Source organism: Zeus faber (genome assembly GCF_960531495.2).
Source record: "Zeus faber genome assembly, chromosome: 4".
NCBI lineage: Eukaryota > Metazoa > Chordata > Actinopteri > Zeiformes > Zeidae > Zeus > Zeus faber.
In genome coordinates, this window is record NC_137191.1 from 1,934,768 (window position 1) to 1,960,944 (window position 26,177).

At 46.7% G+C, this 26,177-nt stretch overlaps 1 protein-coding gene across 2 annotated transcripts; it reads right to left on the reverse strand.

Moving 5' to 3' along the window:
• Positions 1 to 411: 411 nt before the first annotated feature.
• tab1 (TGF-beta activated kinase 1/MAP3K7 binding protein 1) lies at positions 412 to 20,123 on the reverse strand (the record flags this gene model as incomplete). 2 transcript variants are annotated; one of them, XM_079998503.1, is made up of 11 exons in its annotated part: positions 412 to 3,431; positions 5,065 to 5,218; positions 6,202 to 6,415; positions 6,624 to 6,765; positions 8,055 to 8,166; positions 8,819 to 8,935; positions 11,064 to 11,181; positions 11,977 to 12,072; positions 16,640 to 16,793; positions 18,142 to 18,272; positions 20,088 to 20,123. In XM_079998503.1, the coding sequence occupies 11 exons, from the start codon at positions 20,118 to 20,120 to the stop codon at positions 3,206 to 3,208; spliced, it is 1,497 nt and encodes a 498-aa protein (XP_079854629.1). In that variant the 3' UTR covers positions 412 to 3,205. The 2 variants fall into 2 exon arrangements, with proteins under 2 accessions (XP_079854629.1, XP_079854628.1); XM_079998502.1 differs by having other exon boundaries at positions 412 to 3,428; positions 20,088 to 20,120.
• Between the last annotated feature and the right edge of the window lie 6,054 nt (positions 20,124 to 26,177).

Below are 26,177 nucleotides of genomic sequence, written 5' to 3' on the forward strand. Positions count from 1 at the left end.
GCTCTTTTGGCAGGCGTAAGATGTTTTGGTGACCGCAAACACTCCTTCACTGCATTTGGAAAACACATTCTTGTAATTCATTACAGCTGCTGTGCGACGCTCAACCAGTGCCTCTGCAGAATGCTTCTCTCTGCCGCAGACATGAACAGAGTTTGCACTGTGTTGACAGGCGAGTCGTCGGAATTTCAATGTTGTCAAGAAAGAAAAACTTAATTTTGCGTTGATGTTAAATTTTAATTCAAGTCCTGAAATAAATCAATGAGGCAGTAAATATATGAATGAATGTAAATATAAATATACAAATGAGTAAATATAGTTCAATAAATTAATTTAAAAAAGGAGTTTTTTCAAAAATGGCAGTGTCATTATGAAATAAAAGTCCCCTTAAATAAATAAATGTGGGATTATGAAATAAGCCTTTTGAAAAACATCCCTTTTAAAATAATAAAACATTTATTTATCAAATTATATTTACAAATTGAAATATTTATATTTATCAAGATTTGCCTCTTTTATTTCAGGATTAATTTCACAGACAAATTTATTTATGTATTTATTTAATATTGAGTCCATGTGTTGTTCCATACTGCAGAACATTCTCAAACACAGTGAAGATCCAGTTTCTCTTGAGATTATCTGGATAATTATTGCAGACACGAACTATAGCAGTAACAGCGATGGACAAAAAGGGGCATTTTAAATTATTAGCACATTTTAATGGCGGTACCTTGTACTTTGGACCTCACATTTTGGAGAGCAATACTTATTTGGTGTCCGGGTTGCATTTCATCCAATTAAAAGTGGCTTGCAACTCTTACGACGCATTGCAGCGCGTCTCAGTCAAGAGGAAATTGCCCCGGGGCCAAACTCCAAATTCTTCACCCTTAAATGATTTTTGGGACTGGAGCCAAGTTTTTTACGCTGGTCATCTGCAAAATGATGTGCAATACAAATGAACCGTGTGTGTGCGCGTGCGTGTGTGTGTGTGTGTGTGTGTGTGTGGTCGGCCCTTTAAAGTTCATTTTTGAACGTTCCAAGATTCAAGTCGCCTCATCAAACCTCTACCAGGGCAAAGGCTAAAGGGAAGCGATGGCTCTCGTCCTGTCCCCCGTGTTGGACCCGTGCCCCGGTTGCGTCTCAGTCCGAGGCCGCAGCTATCGCAGCGAGTTCACCCCGAGAAAGTGGATCTTAACAGGACAGAACGGAGGCGGTTCTAAGCCCAACGCTAATGCACAGGAAGAGGTGTGTCGTCGCTGGAGGCCTGCAGCATTCACCTAATATACATTTTCAGTTTATAATGCAATAAACCTGCCAATGTAACTTCCAAGTAATGTCATTAAAGCACCATTGACGTAATAACATTAATGTGATAATTATTACGGTGATTGGGGAATGTTGGCGTTTTAATTCATCAATATTGTAATCATTTAACTGATAGTGATAAAAGTCAAAATGCAATACATAAAAATTTCACACATTTTATGCACATTGCTAATTTCACGCAAATAATGAATGTGCTGAGCTGACTCTCCTTGGAAATTTGGTTGTTGGAAAAAAAAGTTATTACGTTAAGGGTTAGGGGACTTTTAGGTGATAATGACATTATGAGCCGAGAATTATGACTATGTTAATGGTTTACATTATTATTAATATTATTATTGTAATACATCGTTATGTGAACAGGACATTAATACATTTCGGCCTCGGCAACGAACACGTTTGCACTAATAAAACCCTCACAGTCCGTTCGGGCCGGAGGTGGACAATTCCAGGTTCAGAAAACAAGAAGTCCTGCCACATTTTTTGCTCCACCCACGCACTCATCAGCTGATCCCACTCATCAGTTGGAACTCTGCCTCTGGGCTGATGGCGATTATTAAATCCACATGGTTGACTCAAAATTCCGGAGTTTAAGGGGATTTTTGTTCCCTCCGACCTTTCCACCTCTGGTTTAAGACAATAACCTCTGGTTCTACAAACTCTCATGTAAACAGCAGCTTGGTTGAGTTATTACGCTTGATTTATTTGGGTAATGTGTGTGACTTTTCAATACTACTTGAGAGTTTCTAGATGTGCGCACGTCAGATTTCACAACCGGAAGACGCGAGGAGTTCGCCAGATCCGTCCACCCCAGCAAGACCCTGCTTCCTCCAGGAAGGAGGGTCGCCAATGGAAGAAAACTCCCTCAAAAGAGGATATGAATGATTGATTGGAGCTATATTACCTATATTACGATCCGACTGGGATCGGAGCAGCCTTCCTTCCTTTGTTTTTTTTTTGTGTGACGGAGAGATCCGCGAAAATAACCCATCTGCGTCAGTATCCTCCCTGCGTTGGGCTGACTTCTACCAACAGGGGCCACCGAGTCGAGCACACACTCGAAGACACATTGGTATGATGACCAGTACTGGTGGTGTTTGCGTGTGCAGTACCTCTTTAAACTCTTAAAATGCCACAAACAGTGAAGCCCTTCCCCAGCGTCAAAACAAAATAAACACATTGCTTCCTTAACGATACAAAAACAAATAACCGAGCAGAGAGGGAAAAGTTTACATGTCTTAAGTGCGTGGAGAAATTCATGTTTCATGCATATTTGAGTCCCTCCGGGAAATCTTTTGAGTTTGCAATTCATGCTCATTCAACCCATCTCTGCAAAATTTCGCCATTTTCATCGGCATTAAATGGAAAAACGAGCAGACTGGTTCGACTCGTTGCTGCGAGGAGACAGATCCTACATCACCAGCAGCGCATCGTCATACAGTACTCATTTTATTTGGTGCTTAATGTACGTTGCATTTAATGTTTTTTTTATTTTGTTTTTTTGGGGTTTTTTTTACTCCGCAAATGGCATTGCGAGTTTTGGGGGAAAGCCACGGGAAAAAACCTATCGTAACAATGGAATTCCCAGACGCTGGCGGGACTGTTGGAAAACAAGACAGTAGTCAAAGAAAACACAGCTGTTGTTTTTCCCGAAATAAAATGTCATAAAAAACGGTATCAAAGAAAGGGGCTTTGTTGGCGCTACAGCACAATGTTCCGGCGAGCCGCCACGTCCGGCTCCCGCCCAGCACGGAGCCAACGCTTGCCACAGTGTTCACGGTGCCATACGCAAGCGGTCGACTCCGCACGGGTCCTTGAAGAGGTTACACCACCGGCAACCACAGCATCGATCGTCCGTCGACCCCCCCCCCCCCACCGGGGCCCCTCACTGGGGCCCCAGCCCGCCCTGCACGCTCTGCCCGTCGCTGTGGTCGCTGCCCCACAGGCGGTAGAACTGGCTGAAGTCCACGTAGGGCGGCACCCGGCCCGTCTCGTCGGGCTGCACCGCCTGGCTGCCGCGCTGCCGGAAGAGGCTGCCGTCACCCGAGCTGGAGCTGGAGCTCTGAGTCTGGGTGTTGGTGGACTGGAGGGTGGCGGTGGGGCTCTGGCTGCTGGGGGAGGCCGGGGTGGAGGAGGAGAGGAGGATCAGGGTGGGGGTAGAGGAGGAAGGGGGGATCAGGGCGGGGACGGAGGTGGAGAGGGGGATCACGGCGGGGACGGAGGGGGTGGAGGCGGAGAGGGGGTGTGGCGGCGCGGTGGCGGGGGCGCGGGGAGGCGGGACGGGGTCCGGGTCAGGGGTGGAGAGGCACATGAGGGAGGTGGAGAGGGACAGGGGAGGGCGGGCAGCGGAGAGAGACAAGAGGGAGGTGGAGAGGTGGAGAGGGGGGAGGGGAAGTGGGGAGAGTTCAATTATGGGCTGTAGGACGTCGACGGAAGAACGGCGGCCGGTTGGAGGGAGCGCGCTGTGAGGCGCACGAGGGACAGGAGGAGGAGGAGAAGAAGAAGAGAGGAGGAAAAAGAAGAGAGGAGGACGGAGGAAGGAAGAGGAGAGAAAGAAAGAAGGAAAAAGAGAGGAGAGAGGAGGGAGGAAGGAAGGAAGAGGAAAGAGAGGAGACAGTGTGCATGGCGAGGACGGACATTGCAGAGGGAGACAGTCAAACTCAGAGGGCGGTGGCAGCGTTCGTGGCTCTGTTATTATTTACAGTTTCTTTGATCTGTTCCATTGATTGTTGCTCATTCCAGTCGGAACAAATTAAATGAGTCATGAGGCGTAGTTTACACTTAGTCTATTTTTAATCATTAGTCATATCTACAGTGTCCAATACGCTTGTTGCGTTCACACTTTTTGCACCTGTGTACAAACTTAGCAGGAGCGTCACCATTTGATTTGACTTTTGTCAGAAAACGCTCGTTTCTCAATAAGTAACTTTCAGGCCAGTAACATTAAATCATTATAAATAATGTGGGGTTTTTTGACGTGGAATAAATAAATAATATTTCATACACTACTTCCTACATATAGATAAAAATAAATGCTTGGGTAAGGTCCGTCTCTTTTCAACACCACTGCAGGTGCGTCTCTCATCCTCCGCCCTGCTTTGTCATTTCCGAGTTCGAAATGCGGCGCTGGACCGATTTTCCATTTGGAATGGGAACGTGACGTGCACCCGGCGTCCACACACGCTACAGAGCGGCAGCTGAAGCGATTCTCTCAAGAGTGGATCAATTTGAAAGACGATGATGTCATTCACGCATTTGGTAACATTTCACCAGGAGAGAAGACACTGACTACAACAGACACTGTCGAATACCAAAGATGGAAAAATAAGGTTTGGGTTAAAACGAATTGGAGTTTTGATAAGATCCAAATAACCCAGGAAGTAGGGCGGGGCAATATTGACAAAAAAACAAAAGCTTATCTTTTAACTAATAACTTGATCGATAATTTGTCGATATTTTGGGGGTGACTTATTGGGGCTCTCAAAAGATACTCACACAGAAGGACTCCTTGAGAAGCAATCATGAGTAATGTGCAAATTAAGACCACTAAGTTCAGAAAACTGCGTGGCTTTACGCTAAAGCTCCAACAAGACGACATTTAACTTCCACGACGACAATTTGGTCTCATATCACAGATACGGCAACACGTCGCCCGTCCGCCCGACCCGGAGGAGAGTGAAGCAGAGGAAGAATCGAGCATTCTCTGAGGAAACGCAGTGGCGGGGGAGGGGGAGACGGGCTTACCCCGACGTGGGAGTTCCTTCCTCCAGGGTGGAGGCCGTGTTGGTCCCGTTGGTGAGCGTTCCCTGCGAGGGCATGACCAGGGAGAGGGTGACGCTGGTCTTACTGGTGCTCTGGCTGTTGGAGTACGGCACTGACACCGGGTAGATACGACCGCCTGGCGGGAACAAGACGGGGACGAGAAGGGGGACGAGAGGGGGGGACAAGGGGGAGGACGAGACGAGGGACAAGAGGGATGACGAGACGGGGGACGAGACGGAGGACGAGACGGGGGACAAGAGGGAGGATGAGACGGGGGACAAGAGGGAGGACGAGACGGGGGACGAGGCGGGGGACAAGAGGGAGGACGAGGCGGGGGACAAGAGGGAGGATGAGACGGGGGACAAGAGGGGGGACGAGACGGGGGACAAGAGGGGGGACGAGACGGGGGACAAGAGGGGGGACGAGACGGGGGACAAGAGGGGGGACGAGACGGGGGACAAGAGGGGGGACGAGACGGGGGACGAGACGGGGGACAAGGGGGGGACGAGACGGAGGTGGTTGTGATTGGAGCACTGAGAGCAGCAGCACACAGAGGAGCCTCAAAGTGTCATCTGATCGTCGTACGGGGTGGATGACATCACGTCCCGGAATTCCATTCAAAATTCCAAAAGGTTGTTTTTGTTTCAACATTCAGATGAACCCTGACCTTAGCACGACAGTTACATTTTTCAGACAAGGTACACCTTTTCCTGGTTCTAACCTTACGTTATAGAATTTCATTGTCATGCATGTACTAAGCTAAACTGTCACATTTCACGTGGTTATGACGATCAGCGCTAAGACGACTTTTCTAAACCAGCCCATATTTTATACTTCATTTAGCTGGCACTTTATAAGGAACCGCCATCCCATATATTTATGTTAGTCATCTGCTCCTCTATACGCTGTTTCCATTGTTAGTGGCGGGGTCCGCCTTTACCAGCAAGCATGCAAAGACCGCAGTCCTGAGTAATTCTGGGACTCTCGGTGTATTTTAGGGATTTCCCCTTTAACCACACGACAGCGCCTGTCGTTAAAGGGGAAGGCGAGCGCCCAAGTGCTGAACAAAGCCCCCGGCCCCCGCTTCAGAGTCTCATTCGCTGGGTTTCCCCGTCCCACCCTGCGTCGGCGTCAGCGCTCCGTCCGCCAGCGTGTAGTTGAGCGTGCGCAGGAGCAGCGTCATGTCCTCGTGGCGGGCGCAGCACGGGGCCCTCTGGCGGCCGGAGGCGTAGACATCGTGGTGCAGCCGCTTGACGCGCTCCACCACCGACTGGGACACCGCCTCCAGGCTGCTCTGCTGCGCCAGCTCCGCCGCCACCATGGCAACCATCTCCTGCGGGGGCGAGGCCGAGACCAAATTAGGGGACGGGCGGCAACGTTTCCTCCCCTCCTCTGACCCCTCCGCTCTGCGTGTCTCTGCTGACCTTGACGACCGCGGCGGGCAGGTGGGTTCCGGAAAATACGTAAAATAAAACCCTGAGAGAAATTAAAAGGAAGAGACGAAAGAGTCAGAGAGGGTCGGAGCGGGGGGCACCTCTAACCTGATTGGCCTGCTCGGGGCCGTGGGCCGACTCCAGGGCGCTGATGAGTCCCTCCGACATCAGCAGCAGGAAACCCGTCACGCCGTCCAGCTGGCTGGCGTGGATCTCTGGCTCGGAGATGACGGGCTTCACCTTGGCCCCGCTGCGGGGAAGAAGAGGAGAGAGTAATATATGTGGATTCAGGGAGGGGAAAAAAAAAAAAAGCGAAAGGAATACACAAGATGAAAAATGACCCAAGATGAAAGATAGGAGAGAGAGGAAAGGGTGTAGGGATGCACTGATAAAGAGTGAATATTGAGTACAGATACAAATACTGAATATCTCATTTACAATGAGGGCTGTCTCAATCACGGCATTTTAGTTGACGATTAACTATCATACAAATATTTGACATAAACAACTGAGTTGTCTTTTCTGTTCATTTTATGGCAGTATCATAGTCTAAGCCCATGATAGTGTAACAGTAGACATCGACCTTCTGAAAAGGGATTTATTGGCATTAAACATGGGAACATAAAGATTAGGGTAGACAGTTAATTAGCCTCAGCCCAACTGAAACTGATGGGTTGTGGAACACTTTTACAAATTGATCGCCGTCAGGACAAACCATAGTGATCGGGTGATTATGTCATAAGAACGACAGCTCTGTTAACATTGAGATGACTGATGCTGATGGCCCTGTGATTTTTTTTTTTTGTTTTGTAATCTATTTGTTCACTGCGCAAAGCTCACATAAAAAAAATGCGCACGATCGAAAAATTCAACATGAAAAGGAAAGTCTCTGGTATGATATTGAGGTAATCAAGATTTTAGAAGTTTTAGAGTCACTGAGCACAGTGTCAGATACCAGATGCTGTTGTTGTGTATGTGTCCAAACATCGATAAAAGGGATCTATACATAAACCAGATCGGAAAAAGATCAGGAAGGGTTGAACACAGAGCGGTGCACATCGTATGTATTTAGTACGCATTTGGAAACAAGCTAAACAAAGCTGAGAAAAAAAAAGCGGGAGAAGAGGGGCCGGACTAAAAGATAGGGTCACTTCGAGAGAGAGAGAGAGAGAGATAAGTCAGTGATAGAGTGACACAGAGAGAGGTGGAAAGAGATGGAGGCGGAGGGCGACGGAGGAAGAGAGATGGAGAGACAGCCAAAGAGACGCACGCGCACACACACACACGCAGGAGAGGGAGACAGAGACGAGACGGACAGGGAGATTGTGGTAATATAGAATTATCTCAATAGTCACTGTGTTAAAAAGTAATTTGGGAGATGCGGTGCAGAGTGTGTATTTTAGCGGCGTCATAACAGTGTTTGAGCTTCTGGGTCGGTGAAGACACCCCCTTGTAAACATTAAGAGGCTTTTCCACATTCATGGCGGTGCTAGAGCCCCCCTCCTGCCGGCGGGCTGTTCGCATGGAGCCTCCTCCTACCTGAGCAGCTCCACGTCCGTGTAGTTGAATTTGACGCGGTAGTCGCCGATCCTCCTGGTGCTGCTCTGCCCGGCGATCTGGCCAGCCTGCCTCACCCGGGCCGGGTCCACTCCTAGGGGGAGAGGGGGCGGCAGACGAGAGGAGAGAGGGAAGCAGAGGAAAGGAGGGGAGAGGGGAGGAAAGGAGAGGGAAGAAGAGGGGAGGAGGGGGACGAGGAGGGGAGAGGAGAGAGAGAGGGGAGGAAAGGAGAGGGAAGAGGGGAGGAGAGGAGGTGAGGGTGAGAGGGGAAACGGGAGGCAGAGGAGGAGAGGAGGGATGGAGAGGACAGCAGACAGGAAAGGCGAGGGAGGGGATGAGGGGGAGGGAGAGATGAGGAGGGCAGGTCAGGGGTGGAGGAGAGTGGAGCGGGGACAAGAGAGGAGGAGGAGGAGGAGGAGGAGGGAGTCGGGGAGGGGCGGGGTGGACATACATCAGACAGAGACACCAGCAGCGAGGACGGGGGGAGAGGTCACCTTCAGCCCAGCAGCCCCTGGAGCTTCAACCAAGCAGAACAAAGAGGAATTAAACAGGTACTCTGTTTTACCATCCCCTCTGTCTCCTGGTGAAATGCTCCCGAAAAGTGCAGTGCCACACTTGATATACACGGGGACAGCCATTTTGAACCGCCACTTATTCACCATAACAAGTTGTAACCCACACAATACATGACAACCTCTGCACCATGTCAAAAGTTATTATGTGATGCTTCCTCCTGTCGCTCTCACCCAGCGCCGCCAGCCTCTGCAGCTCGTCCTCGTTGTCCGTGTTGTGCGGCCGCCCGATCTGCAGGACCTGGTTCTGGCCGTCGCTGCTCGACTTGCACAGCAGCGCCCGGTTGGAGCCTGGCGCCACGACACAGCGACACACAAAGATCGTTCAGGCCAAGAGTTAATTTTTCAACCGCCGTCGGGGCTTCTACGGTCCCCAGAATGAAATGTTTTGAGGTTGTTGTTTTTTTAAAGACCTTTCAGGCAAATTGGAACAAAATCCACCACTGACTTTTCGCTAAGTCTCGCTTCTTCAGCGCAGTAGAAAGGGCAAAGAGACCCCTGGGGAGACCCAGGGACACACGGCTGTGGTTGGGGTGAGGCAGCGTTTCTACTGTGCCGCTCACGCTTTTTTTTTTATTTGCTATGTCCTCCAGTACACGAGGAGAGAGAGAGGGCGGTGGAAATCAAGTTTTACATCGTAATTTAGCGGACGCTTTTGACAAAAGCAGCCATACACCGGTGGACACAGCCATCGGGAGCAATTAGGGTTTAAGTGACTTGCTCAGGGACATGAATAGCAGCGTGCTAGTGGGAGGAACTGGGAATCAAACCAGCAACCTTCAGATCACTAGATGACCCACTCTACCTCCTGAGCTACCGCCAAACTCACCCACTGCACTTTATTATTATTATTTTTTTTTTTTCAATTGTTTAGAAATCAAAAAACGTCCTCTACTAAGCAGCAGCTGTGAGGTGATGAACCACATGCACCAACAAGTGCATGTGGTTCCACCTATCTCCACGTTTTGCTTTTGCTAAGGGGAGCCGGAGCCCCAAAGGGCCTCGTGAGGCAAAATATGAATTGTCATTAACGGGCCCCACTGCTGGTACGCACATACTTTACATGTAAATCGGAGGACGGATGCACGGGCTGCCGGAGCTGCCGTCCCTCCGGCAGCTGCCCTGGCAAGTGGCTGTCGGCGAGGTGGGGGGGTGGGGGGGGTGGGGGCACACACGCGGGGGCCCCGAGTTTACAATAACAGCGGCCAGCGTTCGGGTGTCGCTGCAACATGTGTTTTGGATAAAGTGGGTCAATATGGTTCTAACATCTGTCTGGGGGCCGCAGTGTACGAAAACAGAACCTGTGGGAAGAAAACTCTCTGGTTCGGCAGAGATTGTGTTTTGCGCCGCTGCAGGCCACCACCCCCCCCCCGCCCCCAAACTCCATATCCCAGTTTGGATTATATTACCAAAATTACAGTTTTCCGCGGGGATTAATCGGGTTCTTTCTTTGGCGCGAAGCTCGGATAAATTCTTGCAAACGTTGGGCCGTTCATCCCCTTCGTTTCAGTATGTTTGCAGGGCTTGAAATTAACGCTCATGCAAGACGTCCCCCGTCGCTACGGCGAAGAACAGCAACAGAAACCCCCGTAGATGGAAGGAAAAAAAAAAATCGTACATCTATAATAAAAACACCGTGTTCTCTCCGGAGAAACGGCGAACCGGATCGCTGAACGACACTTCAACCAGGAAGCGGCGAGTGGGCGTTCACGGACCCGCCCCCCACCCCCTTCACCACGCGACCCGTGACGGGCACCGAGCGAGCGCGAGCAAGGAAACACATGCCTAGAATTTATCATTTGGGATTCGGTTAGTTATTTTGTGGTGTGGCGCGTGAACTGGTTGAGCTGATTTCTCAAAGCCTGAGCCTTGGCACAGCAAATAACGTTTAAAAAAACTCGTAATTTTAGCCACGCATGTAATAGCCTGGAGGCAGCGCTTAATCACTGGATCATCCGCGCCACGCCCAAACCCCTCTGCTTCCCCGCTTCAAGGACCAAACCACCGCTATGCAGTTTTAATAAATAGAAAACACAACTTTTTACATCAATCCAGGGTTATTTCAGCCATTTAAGTGCGATATTTCAGAGAAAAAAAGGCATCAAGCGGGTCTGTAAAGCTCCGCAGCAGGGCCATGGATGACACACAACCTTTGTTTGTAATATCAATTTCTGATTGTCAAAAAATAAAAGTAATTAGCAGTTTTCCGCTACCCTGCCATGAGAAGATCATACATTTGAACACACAATGAAGTAGATCTAAACAACACGTGGCCCCACGGTGGCGGAGATGCGAAAATGACTGAAAATATTGCATATGGTGGCAAATATCAACATCTTCGATATTAGCGAATATCGGCCCAAGCCGATGTGACCTAGTACTTAGTACTACTAGTACGGTACTTATTTGAGTTTCCTACCGGCGTTAGCGACGTAGAGCTTGTTGTTGAGGATCAGCGCCACCACGGCGGTGGCTCCTCCGGACACTTCCTGCTCCAGCGCCTTCAGACGCTCCTGAAGCTTCTGGAAGGATCCGCCCTGCTCAGAAAGAAAGGAGGAACGGACGGAGAAGCCGGGAAGAGGGGGAGGTGGAGGGGGAAGAAAACAACATTGGGATGAAAGAGAAGAGGGGAAAGGGCGGAGAAGAGCAACGGAGGGTGTCGAGGAGACGGACAGAGGAAAGATGCAACGGAAAATAGAGGAGGCGGGGGAGGGAAAGTACGGAACATCAGATTAGAGAGATGGGGAACAGGTGAGAGAGAAAGCGAACAGAGGGGGACATAGAAGGAGGGGTAAGACCGCAAGAGCGAGACGGGTAGAAGAGGCGGCCGGGAATGGACGAGACAGGGCAAAGAGAGAGAGAGAGAGGTAATCAAATGTAAAAGGGAGGAATTAGGGAAGTATGTTTTTTCAAAGAGGGAAGAAGTGAGGAGATAAAGGACATGAATAAGTAAATAAATAAATTATGAATGAGATCGGAGAGCGGGGGCGAGAGGAAAAAAGGGAGGGGGGGGGGGGGGGACCAGCTGGAAAATGAGAGAGAGACAGAGGGAAAAAGGGAAGGGGGGGGGGGACCACGCTGGAAAAGGAGAGAGAGACAGAGGGAAAAAGACAGAGAGAGGGAGTGATGGAGGAGTGAGCTGGCGCATCTAATGAAACAGGCTGATGAGACCAATTAGGACGTAACAAGCTCGTCCTCCAGTGGCTGAACGTTGGTTCACACCGATGCTGAACAGCGGCGTTACCACGGCAACCGAGTCTCAATTCTCAGTCCAATCTGCAAGTGTGTTCTGCAGTGTGCGTGCGTGCGTGCATGCGTGCGTGCGTGCGTACCTCGTTGTGTGGCAGGAGGTAGTTAGACAGGTTCGCCTTCTCAGCAAGAGCGTCATCTATCGTCTCAAAGTAGCTCTTCTCCACCACGTCGAAGGCCTGGAACACAAAAAAAAAAAAACGAAAAAAAAACCAAAACACCTCAAATCTCAGTGGATCCAACTCTGCGACTACACTGATATATCATAACTACATCATCGACTGACCGCACGATACATGGACATGACTTTGATCAGTTTTCTGACCTCGATAATTGCCCGTTGTCGTGGCAACCAGACGGCAGAATAAACAGCCGGGTTGGTTTTTTTTTGGTTTTTTTTTCTCCTTCCACAGCGCCGGGGAGCGACGCCGCCACTCCAAGTATCAACGGGACAAAACCTAAACAGTACCTCGGCGAGGGAAGAATCTTCTCCGCATCTTTTGGAGTTTTCCGCAGTGACGGTCATAGTCCCTGGACCCTGGCTGAGTTGTGTCTCCGCCAGGATCCACGGTGAACTCTCTGCCACTGTTACTACTACAGATGCTGCGTTCAAGTCACGTGGGAATTCACTATTAAAACATCTTCCTGCTTTCTACTGCTCGTAACATCAATCTGTTTTTTTTTTTTTAATATCCATAATTACTCCACTTATATTTAAACGTATAGATTATTTCCTTCCATATACACTTTATGGAAGGAAATCTTAAACCGTCTCAATTCAAAAATACATATAATGCAATAAATACGAATGGGAAAAGATCTATAAATACTACAATCTTCAGACAAATGTATTTCTAAATCCACAAAAAAATAATGTATTACTTGTGTTGCGTAAACCATTTTGAGTCGAACGAACAGAAAACAACGGCTGAGACATGTTTTGTCATACAATAATGTCATTTCTGGTCGCCCTGCTTCTGTCCTCATCTGCTCTCTGGGTTTAACTCTGGGCGGGGCTCAGGTGCCGCGCACGCAGGCACGCACGCACGCACGCACACACGTTCATTGCTATTTGAAAGGGGTTTACTTGCATTATTATGCTCTTATTATCATTATATCAGTTGCAAAAAATGGTCTAAAAAAGACCAAGAAAATATCGTTCATCACAATTAATTCTTGGATATATTATATTATATATTTCTTAATATATCGTCCAACATAAATAGTTGTCGTGACAGGCGTGACTGATGTTGGCTACTTGTATTATTGTATTGACTATTTGTACTTGCATTATTCTTAAGCACAACAGCTGGGGTTAAGGTAAAAACATCTGATTTGGCACAGATGTAGGTTTATATGTTATGAAAAGATTATAGATATGGGGCTCCACCTTGGAGCTATTTTTATAAATGGCTGCCAAATAGGCAGCAAATCGGCTTGAATGTTGTGGGAAACAGGTTTTATGAGTCTTTGTTCAAACAATGAACAACAACAAATCCGGTTCCATCACAAGCAGACCGTGTTCATTTAAAGGGGGATCTCTGTTGGAGAATTAACTACATCACTATACACTCACTGAGCACTTCGGAACACCTGTTGGCTATTCATGCAATGATCTAATCAGCCAATCATGTGTCAGCAGTGCAAGGCATAAAATCATGCAGATACTAGTATGCAGCTGCAGTTAGTGTTCACATCAACCATCAGAACGGGGAAAAATGTAATCTTAGTGCTCTCGACCGTGGTGTGATCGTTGGTGCCAGACGGGCCGGTTTGAGTATTTCTGTAACTGCTGATCTCCTGGGATAAAACATCCAGCGAGCGGCAGTTCTGCGGATGGAAACGCCTCATTGATAAGAGAGGTCAACAGAGAACGTCCAGACAGGTTCGAGCTGACAGAGAGGCTACAGTGACTCAGGGTGCTTTCACACCTACCCTGTTTGGCCCGTTTTAATCAAACCATGGATGCGTTTACCCTCTTGGTACAGCGATAACACGCATTCCAACATGGTTCAACAAACAATTGAACCATGGTCCTCCTGAAAAGATGGGAGTCCGGAACCACGGTCTGGTTCGTTACATGTGAGAAGGCAATCTGACCTAATATAGGAAGAAATCCCAAACACAGTGCACTGTGGGTTGAAAACAGAGGTTGATACTTGTGCTTCCACTGCTATTATTTGGTCGGAACACCAAATCAAAATAATGAAAAATAGGATAGCAATCGCAATACGCTGATGTTGTTCCATTATTGTTTGTGAGAATGTGTCGCAATGATTTTCCCTCATTCATGTTTTTCTTTTTCTGGATTACGCGTTTCAATTATCCCTCCTCACCACGCCAGTTACAAGGCTTCATATCAAAACGGAGGTATATGCAACTACATAGGTTGAAAACTGACGCGGATTTCACACGCTACTGGAGACTGCAGAGTATTTTATGAACGAAAAGCCTGGCGCCTCTGCGGACACACGGGACCCCACCCGCGGAACAGAACTTGAGGTCATGGGTAAAGATCCCAGACATTGGACGATGGATGTGTGAACCCGCGGCTTTATCACTGCGTAAGGACTGAAAAAGAATGTCAGTGCACCTGACCAGCGTAACTGTACTGAGTTGAACGGCTGTCTATACCTTTCATTTCCAGCGTTGCGCAGACTTTTGGAGTGCTGCTTGTGCCGTTGCTTTCAACTGTTTGTGATGCCCGCTGTTACAATGGAAGATGACAGCGAGTGCGCGCAGCAAAGCGCAAACGGTGACGTCACCGGTGATCGGACTCAGCTTCCCTCGGAAATCCTCCATCCAATAGATGAACGACCTGTACGACCGCCTGTCATTTGTTCAGAAATTTTGGTTTGCTTAACACAGGACCGCGTCAACACTAACCTCAGGAAAAATTCAACGATGTAGCAACTTGCTCTTGAATCGGAGCAAATCTAGCAAACTATAGGTGTGAAAGCCCCCTCAGATAACCACTCTGTACAATTGTGGTGAGCAGAAAAAACATCCCAGAATGCACAACACCTGTAACCTTGAGGCTGACGGGCTACAACAGCAGAACCACGTCAGTTCCACTTCCGTCAGCCAAGAACAGTAGGCAGTGGGCACAGGCTCACCAAAACTGGACACGACCGGACCAATCGGAGCCTAGTCTGATCAGCCTGCATTTCTGCTAAGGCTCAAAGGTGGAGGCTCACAGGTGAAGGCTCAAAATGTGGCATCAGCAGCATGAATCCATGGACCCAACCTGCCCCGTGTCAACAGTCCAGGCTGCTGCTGGTGGTGTCATGTTGTGGGGAAGTTTTTCTTGTGACACTTTGGGTCGACACCAAACAACCATCGCTTGAACGCCACCGCCCATTTGAGTATTGTCGCTGACCGGGTGCGTCCCTTCGTGGCCGCGCCCATCTTCTAACGGCTACTTCACGCACCGCGGCACAAAGCAAACGGCGTCTCAAGCTGGTTTCACGAACGGACAGTGAGTCCAATGTTCTTCAGCTTCCTTCCCAGTGACGGGATCTGAATCCAACACGACGCTTTTGGGATGCGACAGAACGGGAGATTCGCAGCATCAATGTGCAGCTGACAAATCTGCAGCAGCTGTGTGATGGAGTCATGTCAACATGGAGCGGAATCTCAAAGCGATGTCTCCAACATCTTGTGGCATCCATGCCAAGATGAGTTGAGGCTGTTTCGAGAGCAAAGGGAGGCCCCGCCCAGTATTAGCATAGCGTTCCTAACTAAGTGCTCAGCGAGTGTATATTAATGCAAATGATCAGTCCCAAATAAAACTGTTCAATCTCCTAGATCAGTAATGATATGCATTAGTCTTGAAAAAAATAAAAATAAAAAATTCCGACCCCTGGAACCTTTGAAGTTGATATTGTAAATTTGACGAAAGTTTGGGATGATAACTATTATTGTTTTATTAAAGACATTTATACATATAGTTCAGCAACAATCAATAGTTATGTGGATACTATGATTGGAACAGCCAGAACAAGCTATGTAGTTCAGACACCGGCCTTACTTTACAGTAATTCAGACTTAAAGACACCATTTAACTTGATCAACATATTACCATAACCAAAATCCCAGACAATATACAGTATATTTGGTCTCATATCACATTGTCATCATAAAGCTGCTATCACACCTGCACTGCAACCCTGAAATGATCAGGACATTACCCAGAGGAGCTGTATGTGTGAACGCAAATGTCCAAATAATTTGGACCAGACATTAACGGGACTTTACCCAGCCGGCAACCTGGTACAACGTCCAGGTAATATCCAGTTGAGCAGTATGTGTGAACAGAGCAGGTGAATGTCTGAATGCTCCGAACAATCACCTGCTCTATCATGCGCCAGTTATATACCTTTCTACGGATGTTCGTACTCCATTCTGCTTTCCTTTACATTCCTTTCTACTCTTTAGTTTTGTTTATATTACGTACAAATGCATGGAGTATCAACGGCAAAAAATGTAAGTCGGTAGCCTCTTCCGCCATCTTGGGTGTGCTTTGAAACTCTGCAGTGTCATTGCGTCACATCCTGCCTCCCGCACGCTATACCCCTCGTCTAAACCAAACTGCGTATTTCCAGGTGGTGTGAAGGCTTCTGACCTGGACAATCTCCAGTTGTGTGATACATGTGTGAAAGGGCAACTCCTGACGGGTTAGGAGTTCATGTGTGAAAGCAGCTTTATATTGATATAACAAGCAGCCCTCAACCCCGGTACACCTACCTGGGTGAGGATCCTGCGGACGTCACTGTCTGTGTGACTGGAGTTGAGCTGACCCAGGAGCAGTTCTGCCGTCAGACACTGGGAGACGTAGCTGGCCACGCTGCTGCTGTCGTAGCCGTTAAAAACTCCATAGAGGAAGCAGCCGTCCTCCCCTCTGATGAGAAGCACAGACACAAGGTTCCTACTTTTAACGCAACGTGGAGGCAGACTGCCATTATAGTGTTCACCAATGACTGAGGATGGGAGGTTGGAGGTGGACTTCCTTTCAAAGCAACCGTGTTCATAGATTCTATCTGAAAATACAGTATATTTTCAAGTTCAAGTTTCAAGTTTAAGAGATTATTTGTCACATACATCTCTTAAACTTGAAACTTGAACTTGAAAATATACTGTATTTTCAGAGTCCACCTCCAACCTCCCATCCTCAGTCATTGGTGAACACTACTGTATTATCTACAATAGAAAACAACAAGATACTGACTACATTTTAATAAATAAGAAGGTTAATTTATAGGAGTGATCAGAAACTGCACATCACTGGTGTGATCTTTTAAAAAATATGGGGTAAAGTTTAGATATGAAATATATGTGTGTGTGGTCTGTGCACGCACACACAGGAACATATATTGGCATTGTGCAATCGACCTGGCAGCATAACAAGAGTTGATGCTGGACGCCAGCGGCAATACAGTTGATCAGTGTGACAGCTATCAGTGTTTCCCACAGAATTCGATTCTATTTGAAGTGGTAGCTGAATTTGATCATTATTATATATATTTTTAAGATCAGGCAATTTTCAAGATTTTTTTATGAACTTAACCCATTTGTCCTAAATTACTTTTCATATACTTTTGCCATGTTAACCAATAACTGACAGTTTCTATGAAGAACACCGGACGTTATCGGTCGTGAAAACATTTACGACCCGCCTCTTTTATCTGATTGGATGAGGGACCTTAATGTGACGTTGACGAGCTTCGCTGCTGTTTGGCTCCCAAACAAAAGTTAGAAGGCAAGTCGCACGGGAGAGGAAAGCGGCAGTGCGTCACAGAGGATTTTAGGCACGTGTGGCCATAGTGGTACCGGGTTTCAGTCCTCAACCTTATAAAAATCCCACACACGATCATGTTTTGATTCAGAGTGTGCACGGAGAGGAGGGGCTATTCACAGACGAGTCCGTTGTCAATGTGTTTGTGTGTGTGAGAGAGATTGAGAGAGAGAGAGAATCAATGTGCTGTGCACATCTCTGCAATTATAAGATTTTACCCATTTTAAAAAGTAAAAAAAAAATAAAAAAATTTGAAAATCAATATGTGGCGGTCAATTTTGATATTGTGGCAGGTCGCCACAAATAAATCAATGTATTGTAAACACTGGTCATAGTTGACCTAGTCACTGATGAACATCACTGCTTCTGGCATCACTTTCACATACAACGCTCTCAGATTTGGTAGTGATACGGTCCAACACCAGGCAGTGTTTGCAGCTTTCTCACATCTCACCTGAACCTGAGGTGTCCATCTTCGTTGGGATGACTTTGGGTTCCTTCGCCATCAGGACCATAAACACAGTTGGGGGCGGTGCCGACGCCGCAGAGCTGACAGAGAGGCAGGTCGTCTGTCCAGCTCTGATGCTGTGATGTTACGGTCAAAAGCAAACAGGAACTTTTATTAAGGCAACCAGCTCTCCCTTCCGGTAGAACAAGGAGAAAACCGGTATGAAACTTGAGACAAGCAGAGCCTGGATGATCTGCATTGGTAAATATTTCCTTAGACAACTTAACTTGGAACAACAGCTCATTTTTGACCAAGTGGCTGGCCAAAATGACATACTGTAGACAATGACACAGGCCTGTCACTTCAGTATTTTTCAAAGAATCTGGAAATTTATACAGGTACTCCTCAACTAACAACCGAGTTCCGTTCCTAGGACCAGGTTGCTAAGTGAATTGGTCGATAAGCGAGGACCCGTGTTATTTCACGGTAAGGGGGCGTGGCTGGTATATATAGTATATAAAGTGTATACAGTATATATAGTATATATCGCGTTATTTAACGGTAACGGGCGGGGCGATTGCAAAGGCTAGTGTAGTGAATACTGACAGACTGCAGGAACGACACAGACTGAGAACAGTGATGAGATGTATACAGTGTATATTGAATATACACTATAGTGTATTTAGTGTATATAGCGTATAAAGCGTTATGTGCGATGAGATGCTTGACACTGAGACGCTCTAGTATCGTACGCAGCGTACAATACAGACTGGTCAGGGAGATGGTAGTAAGTCCCAACGGTTGTTAAACAGGTAGGTCGTTAAGGGAGGAGTACCTGTATATACCAAAAACAGTCCAAATCAATTTAACCCCAAATCATCAGGGACTCACTGGATCAATCAAAGTGCTCATCAATGATCTCTCCCTCTCTCAAGAAAAGTTACTACTTATAAGCCAGGGCACTGGATATAACAAGTCATTTAACTTTTAATACTTTTATATTTACAAGAGAAAGTACACTTAAGTTCCGTACTTTTCAACTTAGGTAGAGATGTCAATGTAGTACTTTCACTGATACGAGAGCAGTTTTACTTCAGTAAAATAACTGATTTCTTGCAACACCACATGCCTGTAACTGAACATCATTTACCTTTTTTTTTTTTTTTTTTCCATTCCAAGTATCAACTTGTAAGTACTTTAGGGGTTATTTCACTAACAATATAATGTAAAAACAGTGCTTGATATACGGCCTGCATTAGGTTCACCAGTTTTCTTTATCCAATATCTTCTGCTCTTCCCTCTGGGCTGTCATCTAAGCCAGTGTTTCTCTTATCGTACCCCTGGCGGTACTGCAGGGGTACTGCGGGGGTCATAAGAATGTGTTAAAAATATTGCTTATATATATATTGTGTTTAAAAAAAAAACATACAGTACATCATTTATGTTTATGTTCTTTCCTTCCTTCTCTCCCAATGCCAGTGAAGGCGGTACCCATCGGGAAAAGGATGTTAGCGGGGGCGCACTACTGAGAAAGTTTGGGAACCAACGAAGACTCTTAAGCTGTTGTGTTTACTAACGTGAGAGCCGATGCTAAGGCGGAGCTAGGTCAGAAAGCCGAGGGTGACGGGCCCAGGAGGCGGAAGAAAAGCTCCTCAAGGTCCGTATCTTCTGCAGGTGTCCGCCGGGATCCCATGCGACCCGGACCAACTGGGACGGCGACCGACTCCGACGCGGGCTGGCTCGACCCCGCTCGCTCCCGCCTCAAAACGTGCTAAGCTAACCGGGCTAACACCAGCGGCTTCGCCCGCTGTCGGCGCGGCCGACAGAGCGACTAACGCCGGGAACGACGCGACGGGCTCCCCGCTCCGGGGCGAACGGACCGAGACGCGCCGCTGCTCCGGCGGCTCGAACCGTCCCGTTGGGATATTAAAGCACAAAGTGTGTTTTCTTACGCTCTGCATCAGGTTCCTGCGCTGCGCCGCCATGTTGGACGGAACTTGTGCCGCGTTCAAGTCAGCCCTGCGATTTCGGACAAAGGAGGCATCGCTTTGGTCAACTATCAACAACAACAACAACAAAAAAAATCAACTATCACTTGTTTTTATCTGTGAGAATCGCACAAGGTAAATTATCCTCGATTTAATTACAATTACGAATTAATTTATATTTATTATTCTATCATGGAATGAAATTAAAGGTCGGAATACGAAAACCAAATTAAACGAAATGAATGCATTTTATTCACATGTAGCCCGGTATACATAATTTGCCATATTAATCTTTTTTTTTATACCACATTCTGTGCATATTACATTTTTAGGTTTCTTGACTTAAATGTTATTTGCGATTTTTTTTGGGGGGGGGGGGGGGGGGTTCAGTCGTCGTGGTTCAGCTGATCTTCGTCAACTCGACGCCGCGTCAGAGCGAGAATTCCGTAGTGGACGTCTTTCCCATGTGACTTGAACGCAACATTATAGCGCTCATCGCTGGCGTCACCGCTGCGCGGAGAAAGTTGCATTTTTGGGCAAGTGCGACGTTTTGCTCCCAAACGGTCGATGTTTTGCGTGGAGCAGCAGTTTGAACGACGCGTGTCCTGCTCGTGTTTCCACGTTGTTTTCACTCCCAACGAGTGCCCGGAAGTCTCCGCGGACGACGGCCTCACGCCGTCCAGTGTCCTGCACCGCAGCGCCACCGTGCGGATCGTCCGGGAATGAACCGCCATGACGACCCTTGGTGTATTTTGTCTTGTGGTGTTTGATGAAAGGCCTCCGCATGCAGCGCTCCGTCGCGCCCGCGAGCAACTAGCGACTCTCTGATCGATGTGGGCGCCCGGCTTCTCCGTGTCCACCCGGGGCCCGGCAGGTGGTCTCCCACAAATACCCCGACACCAAATCCATGAAGGGGGAGTGAAAGTACTGCGTCCACAAGTAAACGTACACGCCTGACCGCGTGTTAACAGTAAAAGCACGTCCGAAAAACAGCGCTCGAGAGAGGGATGCAAATTACAGTGAGATAATGAATAATAACGCATCGGGACACTATCTAGATGATAGATATCTACAGTATATCATCCATAGTTACACAGTGGACTAGTCATCCAGATATGGGCAAGTAGCCGTGAAGCGGACGGTTTGTACAAGTTACAATATAGCAGCAAATTGAGTCAGGAAACACAAATACAACATACATATATTAAAAAAAGCCTATAACACCTCCCAAAGCGCTGCTGCAGCATATTTATCCTGATCAGAAATGACAATAAAACACTGTCATTTACAAGGATACGGAGCTGATGGAGGGCTGATGAGCAATCCTCCATCAGCACGTCGAGAGGCCCGGCACGGCGGGAGCTGAACGAAGGGGGAGCGTCTTCTGTGGAAACCCCCACGACAGGTCAACTTGTTCAACTTGTTCCTCCTTCACCGTGACCGACAGCTCATCTCGGATGGGTTTCAGCGTCGCCTCCACGGCCCCGATACAGCGTTCGGTGCAGGAAAGGATCCGAAGGATGCATTGAGCAAACTCCCCCTTTTATTTTTTTTTGGCGAGCTGGAGTGCATCTTGTAATATGCTCAGGAATGTTTATTTAATTAAAAGTAACGGCCTCAGAGGCTTAGTAGAAGTCTAATACCCATTTTTTTTCTTCATTGCAAGTTTAGGACCGTTAATGCCAACTGGTATTAAAATGTGCATTATTATTATTATTATTATTATTATTATTATTATTATTATTATTATAAACAAACCTTTCTTTTTACATTTAGGAAATGGAACTGTTGATTTGTTTTCTCATAATCCACACACACACACACACACACACACACACTATAGAAATATCCCACCTTGCCCCTCGCATGCATCCCATCCCTTAATCTCATTTGCAAAGTTTAATATTTCAGTATTAGCTTTTAATTTCATTCCATCCTCAGTGTCAGGAAAACGAAAAAAAAGACAATAAACTAAACCCGACCCTCTGGCTTGGCTCACCCGGGCCAACAGGCCGTGAAAGGTTGATAAATCACACACACACACAACCTGCACGCGCAGCCAAAATACAACATTTAAACACGGTGCAACATTTGACGTGTGATCAGAGATTTGGGAGCCTGCGGAACGACGTGATGATTAGAAAGTGAAATACGGGTGTCGGTGGTTCCATCCTTGGCACCTCCCCGGCTAGTTTGCCGAGGTGTCCTTGAGCCAGACACCTAACCCCCCCGATGGCCACTGAACCCGACCGAGGCTGCGTGCCGCAGGGGGCTTCGCACGGTGGAGCACAACAACAGAGGGAGGATTTCCCCTCTGGCTCCAAAAGACCTGAGCCTCCTAAAAAAGTAAATCCTCTAGTGAGTCTACCAGTGGTGGGAGAAGTAGAAGAAAAGTACCAAAGTACCCTTATGACGTTTCTACGTAATAGTAATAGTAATATGTAAATAGAAAATAAGTCCTAGCTCTTAAATTAAGTTAAAGTATTAAAAGTAAAAGTACTTTAAATACTGTACTGTAAATTAGTAGATATACATATAAATCCAGAAAAAAATGAAAGTAACTGGTAATGTAACTACTAAAGTAACTAAGTAATTAGAAATGTAGCGGAAGAAAAACTTGAAAATATTTGCTTTGAAATGTTGTGGAATAAAAGTCATTGAAATTGAATATACTTTAGTTAGTACTGATACTTGAAAAATGTACTTAAGTACAGTATGTAATGATGGGACTATTAGAATGTTGAAATATGCTGTAGTATGATAGGTTATGGGATGTTTTCCCGTAGCACAGATGATGGTAGAAGTGATGCGTGTTGACTGAATATACTTTAGTTAATACTGATACTTGAAAAATGTAACTAAGTACAGTAGTTAAGTACTTTAAAGTAACGGTTGTCACTTTCCACCCGTGGTTAATGGTGCATACAGCAGAAACAATATGTCATGATGGGATAAATAAACCCCCAATAAGCCCCATCGACCTTGAACCCCATCGTCTGTGTCTCTGTGCCGGAGGCCCCTGAAACTGCAACATTCAGCCGGCGCAAAAAGATGCCTCACGACAAGTGAAGTTTTCATTCAGCGGATTATGAAAAGGCACTCAAGCGTTTGCAAAGTGTGGTCTTACCATGTCCCCACGACCTCAGGGACCCAGCGTTCAGGCCGACTCAACTGAGTTAATTTTCACCTCAACCTTAAAAGCACCAGCAACCCCGCTAGACATTCTTTTTTCCCTTTTTTCCCCCACCCCTGTCGGAAAACCCAGTGCTTCATGTGCCCAAATCTTGTGTACGTGGTTAAAATATGGGGGCGTGGGGGCCATGAGTCCTCCAAGCACATCCAGCAGCATGTCCTGCAGTCCAAGGCAGCCACTCGCTACGCCTCCGCCCGCCAGGCTCTTTAAGGTTGGGATGAGAGGCGACCCGACCCGTTGGAGGTGGAACAGGACGAGGGTACCTCCGTCCACCTCCTATGGTCGTTTCCAAAAGTGCAAGACATGTGGCTGGCTATTCCCTAAAATCTAACACCTTTACTCATCGCTCAAGACAAAGCATTTACAGTTGACCTGGTTCGCAGAGGCGGGACCAAGTCTTAGCGGTCACCCTCCACCCAGCAGATTGGCATCCCTCCCATGTTGATTTCTCACTTATTTGGTTTTTCTTCATGCATTTCAGCAGACCAACCTCAGTGTGTTAACTAACTCTGACGCTGACGTGCTCCTTTACAGCGGTGCAGTCACAACGAAGGGGAAGTGACGACACACCCAGCAGAGTCTACGCTCCAACAGGATCGACGCTGATGATTCCCTGCAGCTTTAACTTCTCCAAATGTGCGAACGGCGTCTCCACCGAGGCGCAGGAAACACTGTGGTCTACCAGAGAAGAGCGCGGTGACGCAGTCGAACCGAGGGATGATCCAGACTGCAGGGATCCTGTTGACTTCTCCTGTCGGAACGACCATTGCGATCCAACGATCACAACGCTGAGACTGAGTGACTCTGCTGAGTACAGGTGCAGGTTCAAAACAAACCAGCCAGGAGGAATATTTACAGGTGAACCCAGAGCCACATAAACTGTCACAGGTAAAACTTTAAATGGAGGATTTGTCCGTTCAATCGATATCAACATTTAAAAAGTGTAAAAAAATAAAATGAAAAAATCATGTTTGCGCGAGTGTGTGTGCGTTATATCAAGTATCTCTATGGCAAGTGACATTTCTGTATTTCCGCATCCAGATCTCCAGGTGCAGGTGACCTCCGTGTCTCCTCCCAGGACGGATCTGAGTTGTCACTGCATCTGTGATCTACCTGGTGACTCCACTTACACCCGGTACCAGAATGGACGGGAGACTGGGGGGAGGACAGAATATTTCCAGAGACTCCTTTAAACCTGAAGACGGTGCTTCCTGTGCTGCTGAAACACCTGGGAGTCTCCCCTCTCCTTCACTGTGGAAAAGGGATGGAACGCCACCTGGTGGAACCTTGGATTCAAGTTGAAGTCATGATATGCCGTTTTAGATGGGACGAATCGAGTTGGGAATCGAACCCTCCACCATGCGTTTGTAGAACGTTCAGCCCATTGAGCTCCACCTGGATAATGACTATTACTCTGGTACTGTTACTACAGCAAAGGCTACAACCTCCACTGTCTGGCAGCTGTGAAAACTACAGGTGTAACGGCGCTTTGTGAAATGCTTTTCAGCTCAGGTGTCCACGGAGCTGCAACCGAGTGTTTTACACCCACCCACGTATCTGTGCCTCGGAGGGCTCAGCACTCAACATTTACCGCACGTGCGAGAGTCGCCAAGACGTCGGCTCAAAACTCTGGTTTACTCCTGGCCGTAGCCTTAGACGGGGGAATTATTCAGAAGCCGAGGATCTTCAGAGTGACTCCGAATACACAGTTGGTGTCGAGTTCCCTGTAGCAGAGGAAGGACGCTCCACTTTGAGAATCACTGACCTCAGAGAGACGGTGCAGAGTATCGCCTCAAATTCAAAGCAGGAAACATTGAATGGGGAAATAGTTCACCTGGTACAAGTCTGTCACAGGCACTGTTGATTCATACAATAATATGAATGTTAAGTAATAGGACTTTTGTTATGTAAGGAATCCATTACTCCAGTATTATAATTCCATTATATTATATCCTCATATTATTTTCATTACCTTATATTATCCTCATTCAACAAAGTGGAAATTTAAGACATGATCCGTATAATGCCCTTTAATTGAATTTGAAATCAAAACCCCAAAGCCAAATATTTGTATTTTCCACATTTTATTGAACTTTTTATTGGTTAAAATTCAGCACATCAAAAACATACATTTTTACACATTGTTTTTAACCATAACGCTGCTTCTTACTGTAATTCACAGGGTAACAGAACACATTTCTATATATATAATATATATAATATATATATATATATATATATATATATATATATATATATATATAAACTTTGATATAGTTTGGTTTTTGTTGCAGTGTTTTTTTTCTTAGCCATTATTATTATTAATATTATTATTATTATCCCAAAATAAAAACATCTCCTCACTCTGAAAGCAACAAAAATAATGATGTGACCTTACTGCCTATCTGGTCACAACAACACTCAACGGACTCATAAAACATAATAACTTCATTTGTTTTTTTTACAGACATAGCGTAATGCCCCAAAATAAAGTCATCTCATTAAAACCCCTATATAATGAATTACAGATTTACACATATTTATAGAGAGATATAGTTTATATCGGAAATTTGAGAAATATTGTATGTTTCTTTTTTGTGTATGATTATCCAGATTGTTAATCGGAAGCTTCGTTTTTGGCTTCCACAAATTTCCTGGCGGATTTGTCAAAAATAACAAAAAGCCTGTCGTTGGTTTCCCCCTAAACTGTCTGGAGTGGAATCTTTGTTTGACGGGACTCTCCCGTGGGAGACGCGCCTGCCAGCGCCGGCTACAGCTTTGTCGGCGGGCTTTTACAACGGTTTGTGTCACGGGACGAAAAACATAAAAAACAAAACGGAACCAAAAAATAAAAAAGGCGG